We start from the raw sequence: 25,091 nt of genomic DNA, 5'->3' as shown, positions 1-25,091 counted from the left end.
ATAGTAACAAGATTGTTGTGTTCGCGTGGGTTTCCTCCGGGTGCTCCGGTTTCCCCCACAGTCCAAAGACATGCGCTATAGGTGAATTGAATAAACTAAATTGGCCATAGTGTATGTGTGTGTGGGTGTTTCCCAGTACTGGGTTACAGCTGGAAGGGCATCCGCTGCGTAAAACATGTGCTGGATAAGTTGTGGTTCAATCCGCTGTGGCGACCCCTGATGAATAATGGGACTAAGCCAAAAAGAAAATGAATGAAATGATTGATGAGATGATGCTTTTGTGTTTGATAGGACATTTTCAAGCAAGCCACAGAGGACCGTTTGACGAGTGCAAATGAGCTTCCATATTTTGAGGGTGATTTTTGGCCCAATGTGTTGGAGGAGAGCATCAAGGAGTTGGAGCAAGAAGAAGAGGAGAGGAAAAAAGAAGAAAACACGGCAACTTGTGAAACTCCGGAGGTGAATAACAGAGGCCTTTTTGACATTTTCGGAGACTTGATTTTGATTTACTACCAATGTATTTATATCTCTTTCATAAACTCCAAACGTCCTTTATAGATCCCTTTCATACTTTCTAACAGGGCACACCAGGAGACAGCAAGAATGCAAAGAAGAAGAACAACAAAAAAACAAATAAGAATAAAAGCAGCTTGAGCCGAGCAAATAAAAAGAAACCTGGGATGCCCAATGTAGCCAATGACCTATCCCAGAAGCTCTACGCCACCATGGAGAAACACAAAGAGGTCTGCTATATGTTCTTCATCTGTCCCTTAAGCTGCTTTCTGAGGCATTGCATGAGTCTTGTGCATTGTTTAACTTAAAGTTCTTCATTGTTTTCTATGTGAGCATGTTATCTAATTATATTATAACTTTCTTTTACTTGTTCTTTCAGGTGTTTTTTGTAATCCATCTGCATTCTGGGCCCATGGTCAACTCATTATTACCCATCCTTGACTCTGATCCCCTACTGAACTGTGACTTGATGGACGGAAGGGACGCCTTCTTGACATTAGCACGGGATAAGCACTGGGAGTTCAGCTCTTTGCGGCGCTGCAAGTGGAGCACCATGTGCATGCTGGTGGAATTGCACAACCAGGGCCAGGACCGCTTTGTCTACACCTGCAACGAATGTAAACACCATGTCGAGACACGCTGGCACTGTACGGTCTGCGAGGTAAGATCCAGAAGCTCCTGTAACATGCTAAAGCTGTCCTTTATGATAGTGGATGAGTGTGCTACTCTGTTTTGCACGAAAACTACATGCTTTAGGGCAGGGGTCACCAATCTCGGTCCTGAAGGGCCGGTGTCCCTGCAGGGTTTAGCTCCAACTTTCCTCAACACACCTGCCTGGGTGTTTTAAGTATACCTAGTAAGACCTTGATTAACTTGTTCAGGTGTGTTTGATTAGGGTTGGAGCTAAAATCTGCAGGACACCGGCCTTCCAGGGACAAGTTTGGTGTGCCCTGCTTTAGGTAATAGGTCTTAAACTGGATTCCTAGAGAGCTGCTCTGCACAGTTTTGCTCCAACCCTAATCAAAGACCGCTGATCCAACTAATCAAGGAGTTCAAGACTAATAGAGACTATTAAGCAAGGTTTGAGTTGTAGGTGGTTGGAGCTAAAACCTGCAGAGCTGTGGCCCTCCAGGAATTACGTTTGAGACCATTGCTTTAGGGAGTATTTGGGAAATCCTTTTAATGCTAGTACTAGTGTTAACATGATTTTATTTATTTCATTGATTTGCATTTAAATCATAACTGTTTAATTATACATTTCATATGTCTGTCATGCCTCCCTTGACCATGGTATTTTTTATCTTTCCTCAGGACTTTGACCTGTGTATTAATTGCTACAACGCTAAGGGACATGAGCACCAGATGGTTAAGTGGGGTCTGGGTCTGGATGATGACAGCAGTAGCCAAAGTGGTGAGGCCTCCAAGAGTCCTCAAGAGAGCCGGCGTCTAAGCATCCAGCGTTGCATCCAGTCTCTGGTGCATGCCTGCCAGTGCCGCAACGCCAACTGCTCTTTGCCGTCTTGCCAGAAGATGAAGCGTGTGGTGCAGCACACCAAGGGCTGCAAGCGCAAGACAAACGGTGGCTGTCCGGTGTGCAAGCAGCTCATTGCTCTCTGCTGCTATCATGCCAAGCACTGCCAGGAGAACAAGTGTCCTGTGCCCTTCTGCCTCAATATCAAGCACAAACTACGGCAACAGCAGTTACAACACCGGCTGCAGCAGGCGCAGATGATGCGGAGACGCATGGCCACTATGCAGGGTCGAGCCATGCCTCAAAGCTTACCATCACCACCTGCATCCACAGCCCCCAGCACACCCACCTCGCAACAGCAACCCAACACGCCTCAAACGCCGCAACCGCTGCCCAATCAGCCGACTACACCAAACGCTGTCGTAATGTCACCAACCTATCCCAATACCCCACGCAATGGACAACCACCTCCTCAATCCTCACAGGGCAAACCCGGCCCACAGGCATCACCGCTACATCAGCAGCAGTCTCCACTCCCACAGCCACCCCAGCAGCAGCCTCCGCCACAACAACCTCCACAGCAGCAGCAGCCTCCACCTATGGCAGTCAAGATGGCACGGCACATAGAAATGGTTGCGCAGGCTCAACAGAACTATCGCATGACCATGAACGGCCTTCCCATGAACCACCAGCAGCCGCGCATGCCAGGTGCAATGCAACCACCCATGCAGCTTGTTGGGCCACGTGGACAGCAGGTCATGCAGCCCATGCCGCCAGGACAGTGGACTGGAGGCGCTCAGCCAAGCATGCCAGCAGCTCAGCAGCAGGTCGCTCAACAACAGACCCCACAGGGCCCTCAGCCAACCATACCTATACAGAGACCTGCAATGCCCCAGCAAGTTGCCCAGCCACGTATGATGGTGCCCACACAGGGCCCTCGACCGCAAGCACCCCAGAGAGCCGCAGGCATCGCTCCCAATGCCTTACAGGATCTGCTACGCACTCTCAAGTCACCTAGCTCACCCCAACAACAGCAGCAAGTGTTAAACATCCTCAAATCGAACCCTCAACTCATGGCCGCCTTCATCAAACAGAGAACCGCAAAGTACCATGCCAGCCAGCCCCAACAGCAGCCGCAGCAGGGCATACACGCAGCGCAGCCAGCCATGCAGAACATTGCAGCCTTGCAGGCTGTGCCACGACCTGGCATGGCTCCCCAGCAGCAACAACAGCAGCCCACACCACAAAGCATGGCAGCTCTTGGTCCACAGGGTCAACTCATGAACCCTGCGCACGCCAACAATCCTCAGTTACAGGAAATGTATCGACGCCAGCTTCTGCGACAGCAACAACAGCAGCAGCAGCAGCAGCAACAGCAGCAGCAGGGAGTGCTGTCACAAGCTCATGGCCAGTTCCCACAGGCACAAGGAACTGCTACCAACTACACGCAACTCCGGATGCAGCAGCAGCAGCAGTTGGCCATGCAGGGAACAGGTGGACCCATGGGCCAGCTTCCCCCAATGGCCCAGATGGGCCAGTCTGGGATGGCTATGGATGGCACACCCAACCTTTTGCACCAGCGCAACAATCTCCTACTACAACAACAGCAGCTTCCGCAACAGCAGGTCGTCCTCAAGCCTCCCATGGGCTCACAGGCACAACCGAGCCCTATGAGCCCACAAACTCACCTTCTCTCGGGCCAGCCGCAGGGCGCACACCTACCCGGCCAACCCATGGCTAATGCACTCAGTAATCAGGTGTGTTCGCCAGGCCCCGTACAGTCGCCCAGACCTCCATCACAGCAGCCTCCTCCACATTCCAGCCCTTCCCCACACATTCAGCCTCAGCCGTCACCCCAACATGTGCCACCCCACACGGGGTCACCACACCCCGGTCTGTCGACGCCCATGCCTGGCTCCATGGAGCAAGGACACCTGGGCACACCCGAGCAGAGTGCCATGCTCCCGCAGCTCAATACGCCCAATCGGGGAGGACTGCCCAGTGACTTAAACATGGTGGGAGACACAACAGGAGACACCCTAGAGAAATTTGTGGAGGGATTGTAGCGTTTACTGGGAGACTCTACCCACCACAGTCTCCCCGTTCCTCTTTTTGTGGCTCTGTTGTTTTGTTTTTTCTCTAATATTCTCAATTTTTTGTACTGACATGTAAAAAGTTTGAAGAAATGTATGAAAAAAGAAAGAAATTTATGTCAACAAGGTTAGGGAATGTTGATGTTTCCTAAAAAAATTGAAAAAACAGACTGATTTCTTCCTTTAAAGAGGGAAAATTGTTGATTAAAAGAAATATAAATCACAAAGAATATATTTTTTGTTCAGTTTGGACCCGTGTGTGGTTCATGTGTTGTGTTTGTTTTGTTTGGGGATGGCAGCAGCGATCTGGTTTCATGCCTTTACTTTTACTTTCTTTTGTAAGAAAATCGAAATGTCATTATATCATTCATACTTTTGTTTTATACCTTATCTATCTTTACAGCATTTTGTGTTGGAAGACTGTAAAATAATATGCCGGGGCGTTAGGGACAGGGTTTCTCTGCGCTGTCCTTCATCTTTCCTGGCAATTGTATTCTAGTGTTGCACCGTTTTTTTCAGACATGCATTCGGAGTTATCTCCTTTCCTCATTGTGAAGTTTGTATGAGGAGAACTATTTGTTTGTATTGATAGGAACTGTGCATACGCATGTATGCAAACACAGACACACACACATGCATCACTCAGACAGTACAACACCAACCCCCAAGAGGATATGTACACATTTACAACATCTCACTGGTCTGGATCCAGAGGTTCTGTCTTGCAGATGTAGAAAATTGTTGATTTTTGTCCTACTTTTGTCATACAGATATATAAATATAAAGAGAGCTAGAGCGCGAGCGAGAGAGCCTGTGGGAGAAAGCGGGGCCCCTAAGCTGAGCGGGAGGGAATGGGCGATCACTGGTTGACTGCTTGTTGGAATACAGAATGGATTCTGTTATTGACCCTCATTTCTCTCACACTAACTTGAACAGGGGCTCAGCTTTTTCCCTTAATGTAAATCGTGCAAGTTATTAAGTACAATAAATATAAGGAAGAGAGAATGGAATCACTGTATAAACTGGTTTAAAAAAACTTATTTCTTACTTATATACCATATTGTTAAATAAACTGTGTGGAACAGATCAAAAACACGTGTCTAATGTTATTATGTGTTATTAAATTGGTTTATTTTAAAGAAGTTATCTTATCAGACTCTTGTTGGAGTTATTTAACTGACAATGATGTGCATTAAGCTTTTGTTTAACTTTTTACACATCAAGTCAACATGAAGGCATGGAGGTGCAGTGGGTAGCACAATCACCTCACAGCAAGAAGGTCACTGGTTCAAGCCACGGCTGGCATTTCTGCATGGAGTTTGCATGTTCTCTCGCATGGGTTTCCTCTGAGTGCTACGATTTCCCCCACAAGTCCAAAGACGTAATATAGGGTGAATTGGGTATGCTTAATTGTCTGGAGTGTATGTGTGTGAATGAGTGTGTATGGATGTTACCCCGTGATGGATTGCAGCTGGAAAGGCATCCGTTGTGTAAACATATGCTGGATAAGTTGGCGGTTCTTTCCGCTGTGGTGACCCCAGATTAATAATGGGACTAAGCCGAAAAGTAAATGAATAAGGTTAACATGAACTAGCAATGAACATGTTATTAAAGCATTTAATATTGATATCTACATTTACTTGTATTTGGTAATGTTCAAATGAAACTAACATGAGCGGAATGAACAACTTTCTAAAATATAAACACGATGTATATCACATTATTTATGCCAACTAATGCATTAATTGTTTGCTAATGAGCCCATACTGTAATATGAGTAAAATAGAAATGTCAGATATATCAATACATCGTATAATAAAATGCATATTAGAAGGAAGCTATAGTTATTTACAATGTTCATTTAGTGCGTATCATCTTTTTTGCAACTTCGTTTTGTAAGTTATATCACATGACTCTGATGTTTCGCAACAGACGCGGCCATTACGTCAACGCGTAACGGACGTCACAGGAAGTAGACAGCGGCGGGCGGCTGCGGGACAGCATTTTGAACATTTTCCGTTGCTGCGGCACATTTTATTATAAATTCGTTGTTTTTTTAAACATACAATCATTCATGTTAAATGCTTAAAATGACGTTCGCCGCAATAGTGGTCTAAATTTAAGTTGTTATCAAATAAATCGCAACAAATGTACGTCAACCGACATAATTCCGTTCGAATCGTGGACTGAAATGTAAACAAAGGTAACGTAAATATGTATTTCTTTACGTACAACTCTCCTTGGTCTTGATGCTAACATTGTTTATAGAAGATACGAATAGCATATTTTATTAGTAAAATAATTCAATATATTCACATAATAGTTAAAGGCGTAGTTTATCCGAAAAGAAAAATGATGTCATTATTTAAAAACTATTAGTTTCTTTCTTCTGTTGAACGCAAAAGTAGATATTACGAAGAATGTTGGAAATACAGTAACCAGTGACTTCCATAGTATTTGTTTTTCCTACTATGTAATTAAATTAAATAACATTCTTCAAAATATCTTCTTTTGTGTTCAGCAGAAGAAAGAAACTAGTAAAGGTAGTAACACTTTATTTTGATGGTCCATTTGAGTATTGTAGACTGTCTGCTTAATATCTGCAGATACTGCTCCTTCAACAGACAGCTAACTGACTATAAGAAACTTTGTACATGTCAACTTACACTTACCCTAAACTAACAGTCTACTTATAATCTAATTAGTTGGAATCTAGATGCAATGTAGCTTAAATTCAACGGACCATCAAAATAAAGTGTGACCGTAAAGGTTTAAAACCACTTAAGTTTGCGTAAATTGTGAGTAAATTTTCAGTTTTGTGTGAACTATCCCTTTTACACATTTGACAGATCATGCATGTAGTAGCTCATCATGGACGACTCGGACCAGGACTTCAAAGACCTCTGCTCAAGGCTCCTCAAAAGGGTTAGAAGGAAAGGACCAGCAGGTTCTGGAGATGAGAAAAGATCAGCAACCAAGGATGAAGAACCATCCTCTCCGTCATCCGGAAGAAACCCGCCTAAGAGGAGGAAGAGGACTAAAGATGCGGTGAAGACTCAGCTGAATGGCAGGACTCAGACTGCGGTGTCTGCTGATGCCCCTTCGGCCGACTTGGGTGTATCTGCCACAGGGAAGGTGAAAGATGCTGTGATCCGGAGAATGCAGCAGTTTAAGAGAACCAGTCCAGAGAGACTTTTACATGCAGAGACTGATGAGAACTGTGACGCTCCTGATGGGGTCCAGCACACAGGTATGGTGGTCTGAACCTTAAAGTGATAGTCCACGCAACGAATGAAAATTTAATCACCCTCAAGTGGTTTTAAAGCTTTATGAGTCTCCTTCTGTTGAACACAAAAGAAGATATTTTGGAGAATGTTGGAAATATTAGAAAAGACTTGCATATTAGGAAAAACAAACACTATAAAAGTCAATGGTTACAGGTTTCCACCATTCTTCAAAATATCTTCTTGTCTGTTGAACGGAAGAAACAAAGCCAAACAAATTTGGAACAAGTAAAGGTGAGTGAATAACGACAGTAATTTGAGTTTTGTGTGAACTATCCCTTTAACTTTAATCATCCTCAAGTGGTTTTAAACCTTTATGAGTTTCCTTCTGTTGAACACAAAAGAAGATATTTTGAAGAATGTTGTAAACCGGTAACCATTTACTTGCATATTAGGAAAAACAAACACTGGAAGTCAATGGTTACAGGTTTTCAGCATTCTTCAAAATATCTTATTTTCTTTTCAACGGAAGAAACAAAGCCAAAAATATTTGGAACTATTAAAGGTGAGTAAATAATGACAGAATTTAGAGTTTTGTGTGAACTATTCCCTTAACTTGATTAAAAAGATGAACTTTTTCAACATTACAATAAGTAGCGCAGATCAGAAGTGATGAAGTTAGAGGTTTGATCATTTCTTATAGGTTTTAATGGCTGTTCAGATTTTGATTGAAGATTACCAAAACAAACATGTTTTGTCAGTGGATAAACTTGCACAGATTAATTGTTTACTGACAGAATAACAATGAGCGCTAGCAAAATAAACATCATACATTTTGACTTTAAAAAAATATAATGAACGAATTAGATGCACTACTATATATGCTAACAGTTAGTTGCTAATTATAATGAAACTATTTAAGGCCAGACTATCAGGTAGATTTATATAGCATAGCTTAGTTTACACTCATCTAGACATGGGCCGATAGTACTTTCGGACGGTGTAATAACCATCAAATGAACAATACTCTTTGCAATCTTATTTAAAAAAATAAAATGACTAGAGTTTAAACATTGCTGAATAACAGGAGTGTCAAAATACAACATCAAATTGGATAAAACAACAACAATATAATAATTTAACAATTTAATATGATGCAGCATTTCAATGTTATTTACCAATGTTTAAACTGCACAGCAATTGTATTTTAAATTGCAAAGATTTATTTTTAATTTGATATGGTTTCATTAGTATTTTGAAATGAATAGAAATGAATAAAGTTGTTTATTTTTTTCCTGTTTAGAATGTAACTGAGCCTTTTTGTCATTTATAAGGGCTTTATAAAGCATGAATAGTCCTCACTTTATATTAGGTCACAGAACTGGATGAAGTTGAGTTAATAAAGCATTTGTTAACATATTAACTATTAGTGTATGTCTGAATAATAATAATTATAAATGTTAATTTACTTGCGTATTCTGAATCGTCTTAATAAACACCAACCATTCTTAAATAACTAGGTTGTAAATGATGCGATGCTGAATTTAGTAAATAGAATCATTAACAAAAATGAAAAATAAATCATTAACAAATTATGAAAACACAATCATTAAGCACATTATACATGTGTTTGTAAGTCAAGAGTACAGCGATTGTAGCTGCAGTTATAAACTGCTTACTAATATTTATTAATGTAGAGTTAATGCTTAACAGATAATGAATTCACTATTTGCTAATGCTTAATTAATGATTCATAGTGTGGAGTTATTATAAAGTGTTACCAAAAAATCTTGTTTTTGCTTTGAAATGTAGATATTTGGACAAGAAGCAAGAGAAAAACTTTAGGCAAGAAAACATTTTTCCCAAATCATATAAATCCCTTATAACAGGGTTCATGCGGTCATGGAAAACTTGGAAAAGTCATGGAATTTTGACATGGCATTTTCCAGCCCTGGAAAGGTTTTGGAAAAGTCATGGAAATTAGTTTAACAAATATCTGTACACTTGATTATAGATTAGTTCTCTTCTTTTCTGTCCTTGGCCAAAACCTTGCTCTCACATTATTAGTGCTGTGTAAGCATTGTCAAAAGCACATTTACATAGATATAAAAATACATTTGAACTCAATAGTTTGTTGCGTGTTCTATGATATGCTGTAATAAATTTGAGTGTCATTGTTTTTCTTATTATTTACCATGTATACGTAGATATTACATGAAACAGTAGGTCATGAACATTTAGTTCTGAAAAAGTCTCGGAAAAGTCATGGAATTTTGGCAGTAAACATGTTTGAACCCTGTTATAAATATATGAATTATACATTTCTGTAGCTCCTGGTCAACTATAATTCTGACTCAACATTGCATATCTTGCAATGTGACTACTGTGAATGTGCACATTGTAGTATCGCTGGTGAAACGATATATTGTGCAGCCCTAATGGCTGTTATTTTTACATAATATTAATATCAAATGTATGTTTGTTTTGAAAGTAAATTCGTCGAATGAAATTGTGTCGTCTGTCTCAGCTATGTAAGTGTATTTTATGTACATTCCTATTGTATTTTTTCCCAGTTATTAATTCTTTCAGTTGTTATTATTAATTATATCTACTTGAAATTTAGCTTTGTTAATAAATATACTGCACAGACTTTATATGAAGGTACAATTCTTACGATTACCAAACAATTAACAAACACATTTAACTCCATAAACTATTAATTTGTTGCTTATTTATTGTTATTAAGGTAGAATAAGATCATGCAGAATATGTACTTTAAAAGTACTAATAAACAGCCAATATCTTAATAATAGGCAGGTAATAAGCCAGTAGTTAATAGTGGGAACTGATATTTAAACTAAAGTGTTACCAGTATTATTTATCTAATTCAGTGGTCTCAATCTCAATTTCTGGAGGGCCGCAACTTTGCGAAGTTTAGCTCCAACATACTCCAACTCACACCTGCTTAATAGTCTCTAGTAGTCTTGAACGCCTTGAATATTTGGATCAGCTGTGTTTGATTAGGGTTGGAGCAAAACTGTGTAGAGCTGTGGTCCTCCAGGAATCCAGTTTGAGACCTATGATCTAATTGTAAAGTTATATACAGTTTTATAAAGTTTGTTGAAATGTAATAACTAAACTGTATTTTGGTTAACGGTTGAGCTATCATCACTATAGGACAGGCATGGGCAAACTTGATCCTCGAGGGCCGGTGTCCATGCAGAGTTTTGCTCCAACACTAATCAAACACACCTGAACACCCTAATTAGTGTCTTTAAGATCACTAGAAAGCTACAAGCAGGTGTGTTTGATTAGGGTTGGAGCAAAACTATGCAGGGACACTGGCCCTCCAGGATCGAGTTTGCCCATCCCTGCTATAGGAGAATGTAGTGCAAATCATTTTGGGGACCATTATGCTGTTTTCCAGTAGATGTGAGCGGAGATGAAGCTCTGGCTCTTCGGCTTCAGCAGGAGCTGGATCGAGAGGCTCGGGCTGCTGCTGGAGATGTGGAGGATGGAGGACTGTTTTTCTGTCAGCTCTGCCAGAAAGATCTGTCATCCATGAGCCCCTCGCTGCGCACTCAGCACATCAACAGGTGAAACACTATCATGACACGCGCTGCCCTTCACTAATATGGCCACCAACATGTTGTGGTGACGACTGCTCAGATGGAAACTGTTGTTTTGTGTTTACCTTATGGTTAAAGTTGTTGCACATCTGCCGGTTCCTGCCTCTGAATGAGCGAGTTTTAGCTACTTGCACATTAAGGTAGCGTTCAGAAAAAACAAAACACCCCCAAATAAACTCGACACAGAGGAACATAAAAACCTGTTGCCAGCTAGTGTTTTGGAGGTGTTATTGCAGAGCAACACAAACAGCATGCAGAAGTATAAATGCATAACTACGTACAAGGCAGTTGCCGTGGGTCACAGCGATCACTCGACACAGAAGTATAAATCAGCCTTTACTCCGCTTCAAACTACCATGATAATAAGTGTTGAATACTTTAGCTCATCCATGAACATGATTTCTGCAAGAGTCCAGGAGGATGGAATTAAGACCACAACTTTCATGATTTTACACTCATGAGTTTCACATTTGGCTTCTCATTGTTCTCCTGGGTTTTTTCAGATGTCTTGATGCCAGTGAGAGCAGTGCACCCTCGACATCCCATCATTCCCAGCCCAGACCAAGGGTTCCAGAGTGTCCCATCTGCGGAAAGAGTTTTAAATCAGAAAAAAGCCGCTCTGCTCATCTAAAGCGCTGCTCGTCGGATATGGGAGTGAAGCCCAATGATCTTCTCCAGGCGTTGAGGAGACAAGCGGCTGAGACCGAGAGTGACCGCAACACTGACCAAATGTAAATTAAATACTGTTCACATGTTCACCTTTTTAATATGTGTGTATATAAATATATATATATATATATATATATATATATTAGTATGGGACCCTTTGCATGTAATTGTTTTGTCAATTTTGTTTTAAATTGAGATTTACACAGGGTGAATAAGTTATCTTTAAGTTTATCTATGGTTTGTTAGGATAGGATTCAGGTTAGGTTAGCGTTTGAATTATTTTGGTTTAGTTGTTTAAGACATGTCAAAGACAATGTTGGAAAGAGGCTGTTTGTCCTGGTCTGAGTTGCATTTCTACCAGTGTTGTTAGCAATATTGTCTGAATTGATGGAATTGTGAACGTTGAAAAGTACAGATAGGTTTTAATCCGTTATGCCATTCCTTCAGGAAAGGATTTCATTGGAAATAGTTTTATTTTCAGCATGATAATGATCCGATAATTGCAGTGAAATTGTGTTTAGAGAAAGAAAACAACCGATGAAACACAGACAGTCATAAAATGGCCTCCACAGTGTCCATACCTGAATATTATAGAAGCTGTTCAAGATCACCTGGATGGAAAAAGAAAGATATGACACTTTAAACCTAAAGAAGAAGTGCTTAAAAAAGCCTGATATCACAGCAAATTATTTCAGAAAAAGTCAGGACAATTAGAACAAAACAGTTCAATGGTGCAAGGGGAAGCCACATTAAACATAGACTTTAGCTTGAAGAGTAAATGTTGTTTTTTTATGTACATATTTCTTTTATTTTCTGACACTGATTGATTATATATTGCACAAAAGTCTTAGACCAACAAAGATGGTATAGTGCTTAGGACTTTTGCACAGTACAGCTTATAGGTTTTTTTTTCCAATTTCTAAACATAAAATTAAAATTGATCGCTGGAAATGAAGTACTTGTGTTATAAATTCTGTCTTTCTTCAGGCAACAAGTGGATGGCGCTGTAAGGGGGGATGGTGTGCCTGTGAAAAAGAAGAGCAGGAGAAAAGGGCAGAAGTTGGACGAGGACACCATGATGGCACTGGCTCTGTCCCGCTCTCTGCTGGAACAGGAGGTGGAGAAAAAGCGAGAGCTGGAGGAGCAGAGGGAGATTCTGGCTCAGATCTCCAGCCCTCCTGCAGCCACAGCTCCTGTCCTAAAGTGGAAACCTGGAGCAGGTCAACTTGCCACTTTATGTCAATTTCCACAAATTCCTGTGATCGATTATTGCTTAAAATAATTATTTATTAATTTAGATTAATTTATCCTTAATAATGCACAATGGTACATTACCTATGTTTCTGTCCAAAAGTCAAATTCAACTTACCAAACCACTTTGATGACAGACTTTGGCTAAGAGATTTTAGAATGACCAAAACAGCATTTCAGGTGTTTTACATTGTGGTCGATCCACTGGTTTGTTTATTAATATTGTCCCATCGCACCTATTTTTGTCATCACATGATTTGTTAAAACAAAATCACATGACTTTTCTGAAGCACATGCTGCAATTAATTCAGTGTGTTTCCAATTTTTTTTATCTGACTTTATCAAGTTTATCTGTCTCAATTGTGCACATTTGTATTTTTAAAGTGCATCTTTTTACATGATTAGGCATCTTGGTGTTTCCACTAAGCATTAATTCATGCAATATTCCAAGAAGACTGAATGTGCAAACAACACTCAAAACACAAGCTTCCTCAAACCATATTTTTACTGTAAGTTAAACAGCATATCATTCCTGTTCTCATTCAGGTAAGGGTCGTGGAAAGAGAAGGAAGGGAGCGTCTCCTGTCCAGCCGCCGCTGCTCCTCATTCAGGACCCTCAGATTGCACTGAACCGCCTACAGGAGAGGGTTTCATCTCTTCTGCTCTGCTCCAGACCACCTTCTCCTCCAACACCCACCCTGAGCCCCTCCAGCCTCCCTCTTCAACCTCACGCACCCCTCTGGGACAAAAGCGCTCTACACAGAGGACAACCAGACACCGTTTCAGAGTTCTACACGTCTGAGCTGAGCAGCTTTATACAGCCATGGGTCGCACCACAGGTGAGAAAAATAGTTCATAAAGATCACAAATTGTAAATATAGATTAATTAATATGTAGTTAAAGCAAAAATGGGGCTTTATTAAAAAATATACAAATGCCAGGAATATATAATATGATCTAATATAATATGATATAATACAAAATGATATAATGAAATATGATATAATACGATATATAAAATAATATGATATGATATAATATAATGTGATATGAAATAATATAGGCGGCGCAGTAGGTAGTGCTGTCGCCTCACAGCAAGAAGGTCGCTGGTTCGAGCCTTGGCTGGGTCAGTAGGCATTTCTGTGTGGAGGTTGCATGTTCTCCCTGTGTTTGCGTAGGTTTCCTCCGGGTGCTCTGGTTTCACACACAGTCCAAAGACATGTTGTACAGGTGAATTGGGTAGGCTAAATTGTCTGTAGTGTATGAGTGTGAGTGTGTGTGGATGTTTCCCAGAGAAGGGTTGCAGCTGTGAGGGCATCCTTGGTTAGTTGGTGGTTCATTCCGCTGTGGCGACCCCGGATTAATAAAGGGACTAAGCCGAAAAGAAAATGAATGAATGAATGAATGAATGAATGATATGATATAATGTGATTATAATATGATATAATATAATATGAAATAATGTGATAGAATATAAAATGATATAATATAATGTGATATAAAATGATCTAAATGATTTAATAATAATATATTTTATTTATAACACACTTTCCTAAAACCCAAAGCGCTTACAAGAAAGTAAAAACAGCAAAGCATAAAACAACAATTTTCATTTATGTAAATTTGGCAAGCTGAACGCATTCTGTACTGTGCAGGAGACACGGCATGGAAGAGACGGTCTACAGCCAGTTAGGACGCAGGACACAATGCACTTTAGAAAAAAGAAATAAAAGTAAAACCACGTTATGGCAGGGGATCACTGTATATAAAAAATGGAGTAATTGTTAACTTTATTAAAACATGAGCATTGTAGTTTTTATTGATTTATTTTTTTTGTTTTGTTTTTTTATTTATTTTTTTTATTTTATATTTGAATGTTTTAATAATTTTGTTGGATTTTGTCATTTTCATTACTGTTTATTAATTTAGTTTTTGATTTGGGTTTTAAGTTAAACTAATTGCTGTTAGCATTTATTTTATTTCAGGTAAAAATATTATTACACTTCAGTGGTTTTTGTTAGCTATAACAGTTTTAACTGAGACTACTGAGGGTTTCTAAAACCAAAACAATTCAGTTAAAGGGTTATTCACCCCCCCAAAAAAGAAAGTTCTGTCATTAATAACTTGCCCTCAAGTCGTTCCAAATTCCTCAAGATCAGGGGTCTTAAACTCAAATTGGCAGGGGGCCATATCAGTGATTAGATTAGATTATATTCAACTTTATTGTCATTACACAAGTACAAGTCAACGAAATGCAGTAACTGCATTGACTGCTGTGACTGACAATTCATAGGAGGGCAGCTTTAACATTCAAGCACAAGAAAAAAAAGAGGAAACCTAATGTAATTAAGGCATTCAGACATTCTTCCCCAGAGTATCAAAGCTCCTTCTTTTTGTTTCTTGTTGTACTTATTGAAGGGGTAGTTTAAATTGCTATGAAAATGCAATTTAATAATAGGCACAAAAACAACAACAATAATAATAATAAGAATAATAATAAGAATAATAATAATTATTATTATTATTATTATGTCCCAATCAATTGTTGCTTAATCAAAAGTTTAACAGATAGAGTAAAACAGCAGAACAAAGTTTGGGTAACTTTGTTGATTCTACTGGCAATTGTTCTTCTCAATATCATTCTTTTTTGTAAAAAAAACGGGTATATTTACATTTACTTTAACATGTTCAATTCAGCCAGTAGTCAAATTTTACTAATGTACATTTTTTGATACAAATCTTAATATGCATATGAGGAAAATCTATTAAATGGGACAGTTTAAATGAAATATTAGAAAAAATGATTATATTTACACCACCAGCATAAAGTGTAAGCCATAAAGTGGAATAAAACTGATAATATTCAAACGACCCTTGAATGTTTACAAAAATAGTAAAAATTTTTTATTAAAAATAAAGAACTTGGAGACGTATATTTCAATAATTAAATCAACAGCAGAAATAATCTGCATGTGAGTTACTCAATCACACGTTCAAAGAAACCGAAAGTAAACCGAATATATAGTGCAGTACTTTAAATGTCCAGTAGGTGGTGGGGGGGTCAAAACCACAAGTAGGTATATGTGACTGCACAACAATGATAGTGATTCAAAAATATATGTTTTGTTGGGCCGAATCTCATAATATTTTTGACGTCAGTTGCGAGCCGGAGGGAGAAAAGGGAGGCCGCAAATGGCCCGCGGGTCGGCAGTTTGAGACCTCTGCTCAAGACCTTCTTTCATTTTCCGAACACAAATTTAATTTTTTTAGATGAGTTCTGAAAACCTTCTGACCCTCCATAGACAGCAATGGTCCTGAGATGTTTGAAGCCCAGAAAGGTAACAAAAGAAACAGTTCAACAGTCCATGCATCTTCTGTCATTTCATTTGAGGGAACGTGCTCTGAACTGACACTGAGGAGAAGAAAACCTTTTGAATAAAGGTGTGTGTGAGTGACTTGTGTTCTGAAGATGAATTGTCTCAGGGTTTTGGAGCGCCATGATAGTAAAAGGGAAAAAAATGTAAAAGAAAGTTAATAATTTTTGACAATGTTTACTTTGTTTTTTGAAATCTGTGTTCAATCTTCTGTACATTACTATTTTAGAAGGAAAACGACAAGCCTCTTGAAGCTACACCAGTCAAAAGTACTCCAGGTCTGCTTCAGGAAAAGCCTTCAGATCAGAGCCTGACACAGAATCGAACTACCCGTCCTCTAACCCCCTGTTCGGATACGCCGGGCACCCAGGCTCTGCAGGACCTGATGGAGCTTGCAGAGGAAGGCATGACCCTCACCCAGTATGGATATACAACATATACAGCTGCAGCGGGCAAATCAGGTAATAATCGAAATAATCTTTCATAAAATACACTCTTTTATGCGCTCCTCTCACACTCTGTCCCATATTTTTTAGACAAAGATAATGCTTTGAATGAACTTCCCTCAAGTGGATCTGCTCCAGAGGCAACTGACAGAACGACTGATAAAACAGTAAGAATTTCCTTAACTGCACTGAAAATAGAGCAAAGTCAATCTGCATACTCTTCATGTTTGTGTTTTTCAGGTGTACGTTTCAAAGCTAGCTTCTGATTTGAGCAGTATGGTGAACAACCCTCAACTCAGTGATGTGCAGTTGCAGGTGGACAGTGGCGATGTCTTTTTTGCTCACTCGTTTATGCTGTACACACGATGCCCCCTGCTGGCCAACATGGTTAGTGCATTTTTAAATCGACGCCACTAGCATAAACCGAGTGCAGACAAATCACCAAACTGTGTTTGTAGGTTCACGATTCAGGTTTTGGCGTCCAGGAGGAGGGTTTGCCTGTTGCTCGGAGGGTGCTGTTTGGTGATGTGTTGAGCGAGGCAGTGTTGGCCTTCCTGCAGTATCTTTACACTGCTCACTGTCCTCTGACGCACACACTACTACCACACATGCAGGAGCTTGCCGTTAGGTCTGTACAACAAGTTCTATGCTGTGATTGAATTTTTTGGTGCATAAAATGAAATCACAGTTGCGTATTTTGTGATCATTTTCAGATTTGGTTTAGCTGAGCTACAGCAGCAGTGTGAGGAATATTCTGGAAGCACAGATGAAAACGCATCTAAAGGCATGTTTCAAGCACCTGAACCACATTCCAGGGACCAAGAAGAGCATAAGTTTGCAGAAAGCAACTTCTTGGAGCTTCTCCAGTCAATGTGGCAGCATGAGGACAGTGAAGAGGAGGATGAGTTTAAAGAGACGTCCGGAGAGGAGAGAGTCATGGAAGAGGTGCAAGAGAGAGATGGAGAGAAAGAGGACAGAGTGGATGAGGAGGAGCTAGATGAGATCTATGAGTTTGCAGCTACGCAAAGAAAGATGGAGACAACTGCGACAGAGACTGAGGAGGATGAGGGAGATGCAAGTACATCCCCTGGAAATGAAATGATGAAGGATGAAGAGATCGAAAAAAGCGAGACTGAATCCCTCCAAGAGTCTGCCATGGTAACAAGTCCAACATCAACTCCAAATCTGGAGACTGCGAGAGTTTGTTTGATGCCAGATTTAGATGCCGGCACACATGAAAACAAAGACCCAGATGCCAGCCTTGACAAGAGCTATGACCGCTTATTCTCCCAGTCTATAGGGGAATACAAGGAACCGCCACAGACACCAGCATCCTGCTCTCAGAAACAACATTACAAGCCTTCACACACAATACAACGAAACACACCTGCCCCATTTCGCCCTTCGTGTGTCGGTGAGGTGATCGACCTGTCAATAAGCCCTCCTCTAAGCTCAGGTATGTCAGGTGAGCCTTCTTTTCCAATGCCTGGTGTGTCTCCGGTACCATATAAGGCTGAGGATAAACTCTTAAGAAAAGATATTTCAAGCTGCCCGGGAATAGAAGACCCTTCTTCCCCTCCGAAATCACACAGTAAACAAGTTGAGCTCATTGTGCTCTCAGATGATTCTGATGAGGCAATGGATGTGGATGGTAAACACAATACTAGTACCACTAAATGTGCTTTAACCCCTAAGTCTCCTATTAAATCTCCCTCAGAGCCTCCTCGCATGTCTGAAAGCTGTGCTCTTCAAGTTAAACCCACAGAAAACAGTTTTAAAGAAACTGGACCCCAAGGTCATGCTGGTAAACAGGTGAATGTTTCAAAGCAGGTGACAGTTGATACAGAAACCAAGTCTGACTGTAGCCCTGGGGTTGCAAATGAAAGTGTGTTTGATGGCTCTGCTGAAGTTTCCTGGCTGATTCCAGCTACTCCGGTACCATCCACACGATGTAGCTCAGCCCAGACATGCGTCAGCATGCGTCGAACTCAGCTATTCCCCAAATCTTGTTCTCCTTCATCTTCTTCTTCTTCATCATCTTCTGTGTTGGACAGTTTGAAACCTGCCACCTTTGCTTCTTCAAGCAGCAAATGCTCTAAAGAGAAGCAAGCACCCTTGTCTGAACTCCACAAATCAGGTCAGAGTCCCTCTAAAGAACATACTAGCACTAAAATGGATCGCTCTCCAGATTACCAGAGACCACGTCAACATCTTAGATTGTCCCAGGTTGCTTCTGATGTCTCTCATGCTAGCATCATCATGGGACGTCCAGCCCAGGGTGTCCTGCAGCCCTCAAGTAGCACCCCTCTCCATTCAGTTGGTCCCTTACAACGTCAGATCCTGTTTGACTCTCCAATGGTTGGGGAATGTGAGATTCCCCTCAGGGATAGTAGAGGTCGTTCTAGTTCATTTAACTGTCAGAAAAAGGTAGAATCTCTACAACTAAATTCTCCTTCTCCTAGTAAAACACCTGAAAAGAGCCAGCATGGATGCTTCAACCCATCCCACCAGGACAGTAGTCCTGAAAGATCAAGAGAGAGTGGGAATAATGGGATTAAGCAAATGGAAGTGGGAGAAGAGAATCTAAATCAAAGTGTTGAAGAAGTGGTTGATATATCCAGAAAGTCATTCTCTGACATGGATGAGCCTTGGAGAGGAGCTGGAGAAGAGAATCCAAACCAAAGTGTCGAGGAAGTGGTGGATATTGCAGACAACTCGTTATGTAATAATGAAGAAAGAGTGGAAAAAGAAATTCCTAATCAAAGTGTTGAAGAAGTGGTGGATATTGCAGGCAGTTCATTCTGTCAGATGGATGAGCCTCCCATTGCGTTTGACGACTCCTGGGGTTTGGATGGAGGGATAGGGAGCCAGAAGCCTCACTTTAGTCTAAGACTTGACAGCAGTGAAGGCACAGTCAGTTCACCAGGTCTCGAGAGCAAAGGACAAATGACAAGTCTACAGATCAGATCTCCTGTTGCATCTGGAGCTCATAACAAAATCCCTGATCCAAGTCCACCTCCATTCAATCCCAGCATCCCTGACCCTGATATATGGGACGATTGGGAGGAAGAAGAGGAGGTTCCCCTTCCTCTTTCTCAGAGACTGGCAGCTCCTTCTGACAAGAGAGTTGCCGAACTAAAGACTCCAGGTAAAACGACTTGTCCTACTTGTATTATATTTGCCTAAATCTTGTCTGTTCTTTCATGGCTGTGCAGATCTGTTAATTGTGCATTCTGACAGATTTTAGAAAACTGTAAAATCAACTTTACCTTTCTTTACAGTTGCATCCAGAAAGAGGAATAATGGACCATTGGTGCCCATCACTCCCATGCCAGGCTTCTCTGATATGGAGACACCTGAACTCAAAAACAGACTCAACAGGTAAGCATAAAGAGAACATGCAGGCATTAGTCCCTTTCACACAGCGATACCGGTAAATAACTGGAAAATTACCTTAACAACTTTACCGGTAAATTCAAAAAAGCGCTGTTCACACAGGCAAGTACGTTTCGGAATTTTTCCGGAAAAGACCATTCACACCTCCATGCCAAAATACCGGTAAATTCTGACATCCTTAACCTGAAAGGAGCTCTAAACGGCTGTGCTTGTTGATGGGTTCACTTTTATTTAAATCTTTAGCATTCATGCAGCTGCTTTTGTTCCAGAGACATCCAAAGGCAGAAGTGCGAACCGCAGCTAAATGTTTACACATTTGACTACATTACAAATTCTGTAGATGAATAAGTATTGTGAAGAACCTGAATGAAAACATATGGAGGAACACTTTCACATGTCGAGATGTACATAATATGTGAGTTGGCGCTCACCAGAGCACTTCAAGTGTCACACGCATCAAGCAACTAAAGCAGAGCTTGAAGGTAAACAAACAGTGGCTTATCATAAGCATATTTTTGAAAATTTTTTACACAGTTGGGATTAAGAAGAAACAAAGAAACATTATCGGACTAACAACTAGCAGCTAAATGCGTCTGGAAAAGTATTCAAAAGCTTTCATTTTCACAAACACCACGGATGAGAATGCGTCTGATCTCAGGTCAGTGCAATCCAAACGTTACGGCAATTTTCCCTATGCATTCACACAGAGCAGCTTTCCGGCAGATTACTGGTAAGGTTACAACTTCTCTTTCCAGAAAATTGCCGGAACAAATTTACCGGTATTTTCAAAAAGGGCCTGTTCACATATACAGACCTTTCCGGAAAATTGCCGGTAATTTTCTGGAATGGTCTGTATGTGTGAAAGGGGTTAATGATGCACCTAAGAAGAATGGATAGATGGGGAAAATATCAAAGTGGAAAACAAAGGCTAATTTTTACTAGAACTTTGGCAATGACGTTTAAACTGGTCACTTAAGTGCAGTTTGTGAATGATCTCAGATTATCTGGTGATCTGGTTGGGTCAATGTGTGCTTTATTTTGAAAATTTGGACTTTCATCTGAGTACAGTCCATGTTGAGTAACTTTCTAACTTTTGTGAAATTTGTAACAGGAAATTTAATAAAACTAAAAGTTTTATAGTTCAATAATTAATCCATTTATAGAGATGCATTTTCCCTCTGAATTTCTTTATTTAAAATAGTAAATCAGTTTACTTTATAATGAAACAAAGCTTTACTGTTTTTCAATATGAAAGTGATTTGTGATTATGTAACAATTTTTTATTATTGTCATTAAAATGATGTACAAATTATGAAACAGACACTAAGCATGTTGCCAAATCTGCCAGCGGCTAGCTACAAATATTATGTTGCCCATGAAAATGCATTAAAAAGCAGTCTGACAAATTGAGGAAACACATGGAATTGCAATTATTATTTTTAATATATATTATTTTACATAATAAATTGCAACATTTTTACTTTATTTACTTTGCTTTCAGGCATTAAACAATTGAGCTTTATTTTGGTGTAAAACAGTAGAGAAGCTTTCTCTCATTATTATTATTAATTATTATTATTATTATTATTTTTTGTCAACAACCATTACATTACAAAGTTGAAAAGATGTTTGCCTTATGTGGAATTTCCACATTAAACGCCACTCAATCTAAAAGCAGAGATGTGGTTTATGTGGATAATTTACTGCCAACCGAGCTGCTTGAAGAGTCTGAAAACATCTTGAGCTGCTCATTACAACAAAGCTTAATTACACTAAACGAGGTAATATTAGAACACTGTTTTATAGACCTGTAAATGCACATTTTCACATTTTTAGCTTTTGGTGAGTGTTAATAGTAGGCCATGCAGATGTGTTTTATTAAAGGATTAGTTCATTCAAAATGAAAATTAATGATGTTAATTCCTCTTCTTCATTTCATTCCAATCCTCTGAGACCTTCGTTTATCTTTGGAACATAAATTAAGATCAACTGTAATCATGTGAAGCTCCAAGAACACTTTTGTGTGGCAAATAAAACGGTAAAAATGACTTTGTTTGACTATTTTCTCTTCCTCGTCAGGTCAGGGTGTGCATGTTTACTATGGACAGTACAACATATTGCCATGAGAGTCAGCAGCACAGTACGTCTTTTTCCCCAAAGTAAACATGCACCCTAATCTCATGTGGCTAAAGAGAGTGTATAGGCAAATCCTTTTTACTGTTTGGGGCACAAAAGTGTTTTTGGAGCTTCGTATTATTACAGTTTAACCACTGAAGTCACATAGAATGTTTGACAACCTTTTTGGCTTTTTTCTGGACTGTGAACATCTCACAACCCTAGATGTCTATGGAGGGTCAGAGAGCTCTTGTAATTCGTCTAAAATATTTCCGTTTGTATTCCAAAAATGAACTAAAAGTCTCAAGGGACTGGAATGATATGAGGGTGATTTTGTGTGAACCAATTAAATACTTTCTATAGGTTTCTAATTAAATACTTGCATGCCATTTCAGTGCTTCCCACACGTGGGCAGGCCACCCATGTATATTAATATCTGCCCAAGTATATTTGGTGGTGACACATGAATTATACTATTATTATTATCCTTTTAGACTTTTTCGTATCCGTCAAAGAAAGCCAAACATTCACCATCGATTAACCAGTGGAAAACCTTCTCTCGCTCTGCACGCTTCCTACTTCTGGTTCTGTGTGGTGAGAACCATCTTCACTCACACAAACAATCTCACGTGCTCTGCAGACCAACAGAGATGCACCTTTTGTGCCAAAATGTATCCGCTCATAGTTTCTGAATCTCCTAAAATGTCCTGGATTTGGCTTTTGCTTTCACTTTCTAAAGTTGCCATTATTTGTATGCATTTTTGCGTAACCTTTTCACAGCTGACTGCGCGAGTACAGTCGCGAGAGGAACTTTAAATGATTAATTATTTAATAAACGACTCAGATTAATTTGACTATATACTTGAACAAAATCACATCTATACTGGCTGCAAAATATTTGTACACCATTAGAAATGATTAATCAACTAATTTGCCGTATTTAAATAATCTACACTTTTTATTCTTGTCATGATTGTAATTTTTTGCAATATTTTCTGTTTTCATTCCTGTTTTCTGTTATTTATTTCTCATTTGCTGTATATTTTATTAATTTATTGACGTTAATATATTATATACTTTATACATATCTAAAATGCTTTGGTTATTCTGTACAAAATATCATGCCAATAAAGTAACTTGAGAGAGAGAGCAGCCTGTGTCAGTGGGTGCACATGGCTCCTGAATAGCATAAAAGTAACAGAAATAGTGGATTTCTTTTATTTTAATAGCCTTTTTTAAATAACTTTAACACATTGAAAAGAAAAGGTGTATAACAGAGTCATGATAAATAAAAATATAGTTAAAAATCACATTATTTTTTTGTTTTCATATGTAGTTGACCATTTATATACTGTGGGTAAAAGGTGTTTCAATCCGGCTACCACCGCAAGTATATTTCAATCCTGTGGGAAGCACTGACATTTTAATACTTTCAATACTAGTCACATTGTAAAATTAGATTATTTATATACTATTATAACTATTTATATACTATTTATATCCTTTTTCTCCTCTTTGTAAGTATTCGTGGTATTAATAAACATTTACCTGACAACCAAATTTGTAGCGTCATGTTGTTTATTTCAAGCCTTCACAATACAACACGCGTTCAAAAAAACAGCTGTGTAATTCTGTAAACTGAAGCTGGAACTTTGTTTTCCAGGTACGGCGTGCGTCCGCTGCCTAAGAAGCAGATGGTTCTGAAGCTGAAAGAGATCCATCAGTACACCCACCAGCTGCAGAGCTCAGAGTCTGAGGACGAGACCTCTGGACCACGACGGCCTCCGATAGCCTCCAGCTCAAAATCGCTCTCCTTTAAGCAACCTATAGCGCCCCCTGCTGTCTCACCTGTCAAACTTCCACCAGGAGAAGAAGAGTCTCTATCAGCTTCTCAAAACTCAAACACATCTTCCACTGCAGAGTCCGAGAGGTACGGCTCCTTGCTGCTAGTTACATTGTAACATGAAATACTGTTTCTGGGTCCAACGCTCTACTCATTTGACTTAAGAAAACTCTCTCAATAGCCATTCATGATCACTGTTAGGGCTGTGATAACTAGAATGATAACAGTAAAGACATCGTTCTAAAATAGAAGCAAATATGGTGATAAAAACAATTAAATTAGGGTTGTCAAAAGTATCGATTTTGATACCAAAATCGATACTTTTGACAACCCTAATTTGCTTATATAACCATAATTATATTAAGAGTTGTCAAAAGTATCAATTTTGGTACCAAAATCGATACTTTTGACAACCCTACAATTACTGTTATCAAGATATCACACTCAACTCTTTCGCTCAATCCAGGTCAAACCCAGAGCTGTGTCTGTCTGAAGATGAAGACTCGGACAATGAGGGCATCACATCGTCTCAGGCTGTCGTGCGCGAGAAGGACAAACTCCTCGCAGTCCGTCAGTTCATCCTGTCCGATCCAGAGCTGTACAGTCGAGTGTTGCAGTACCAGCCTCTTCCACTGGCAGAGCTGCGGGCCGGCTTGAAAGCTGCAGGTATCAGGTTAGCTGCTGCTAAATTATTAGACTTCCTGGACTCACAGTGCATTACGTTCAGCACGGCCAAACAAGGCAAGACCGCAACTTCCCGTAGAAAACGCCGTGTAAAAACTACAACTGCTGGAAGAGGGAGGAAAAAAAACAACTAGGCCCAATGGGGGAGTCGATTAAGGGCTGAAACCAAATAATGTGGTAAAAAAAAGAATCAGAGGCTGTAAAAAAAAAAAACTCCAACTCAGGATCACAGCTTCGCGTGAAAGGGTTTGTATAAGAACTCATTGGGTTTTTTTTTTATTTATCAGGCCCACTTTGATGTTTATTTTGTACAGTGGTTGACGTGGAAGTATTACTTTTAAATGAATTTAAATTAAGGTTTGGATAATGTAAATAAAAGACAT

The 25,091-nt window shown here is 39.8% G+C and overlaps 2 protein-coding genes across 3 annotated transcripts in view; both read left to right on the top strand.

The window, feature by feature from the left end:
• Nucleotides 1–5,219, top strand: part of crebbpa (CREB binding protein a) — a 79,822-nt gene extending 74,603 nt beyond the window's left edge. The window contains 4 exon segments of the mRNA XM_056448197.1: nt 292–459; nt 582–743; nt 893–1,174; nt 1,825–5,219. Coding sequence (XP_056304172.1) covers nt 292–459; nt 582–743; nt 893–1,174; nt 1,825–4,050 — 2,838 coding nt within the window. The 3' untranslated portion in view covers nt 4,051–5,219.
• An 847-nt stretch (nt 5,220–6,066) lies between these two features.
• On the top strand, nt 6,067–24,941 carry slx4 (SLX4 structure-specific endonuclease subunit homolog (S. cerevisiae)). Of its 2 annotated transcripts, none has more exons than XM_056447905.1 (14): nt 6,067–6,280; nt 6,927–7,327; nt 10,732–10,897; nt 11,434–11,661; nt 12,587–12,819; nt 13,397–13,689; nt 16,454–16,685; nt 16,761–16,837; nt 16,911–17,057; nt 17,129–17,298; nt 17,384–19,818; nt 19,952–20,051; nt 23,845–24,111; nt 24,491–24,941. In XM_056447905.1, the coding sequence occupies exons 2-14, from the start codon at nt 6,949–6,951 to the stop codon at nt 24,840–24,842; spliced, it is 5,079 nt and encodes a 1,692-aa protein (XP_056303880.1). In that variant the 5' UTR covers nt 6,067–6,280; nt 6,927–6,948; the 3' UTR covers nt 24,843–24,941. The 2 variants fall into 2 exon arrangements, with proteins under 2 accessions (XP_056303880.1, XP_056303879.1); XM_056447904.1 differs by having other exon boundaries at nt 10,729–10,897.
• The last annotated feature ends 150 nt before the right edge of the window (nt 24,942–25,091 follow it).

This window comes from Danio aesculapii, chromosome 22 (assembly GCF_903798145.1).
Source record: "Danio aesculapii chromosome 22, fDanAes4.1, whole genome shotgun sequence".
NCBI classification, from domain to species: domain Eukaryota; kingdom Metazoa; phylum Chordata; class Actinopteri; order Cypriniformes; family Danionidae; genus Danio; species Danio aesculapii.
This window is presented reverse-complemented; position numbering and strand designations above follow the sequence as displayed.

Excerpts from the sequence above, each read along its gene's own strand:
- slx4 (XM_056447904.1), top strand. The coding sequence starts at position 6,949 with ATGGACGACTCGGACCAGGACTTCAAAGACCTCTGCTCAAGGCTCCTC. Across the intron at positions 7,328-10,728 it reads TGATGGGGTCCAGCACACAG|TAGATGTGAGCGGAGATGAA; the intron begins GTATGGTGGTCT and ends GCTGTTTTCCAG. Across the intron at positions 20,052-23,844 it reads CTCAAAAACAGACTCAACAG|GTACGGCGTGCGTCCGCTGC; the intron begins GTAAGCATAAAG and ends TTTGTTTTCCAG.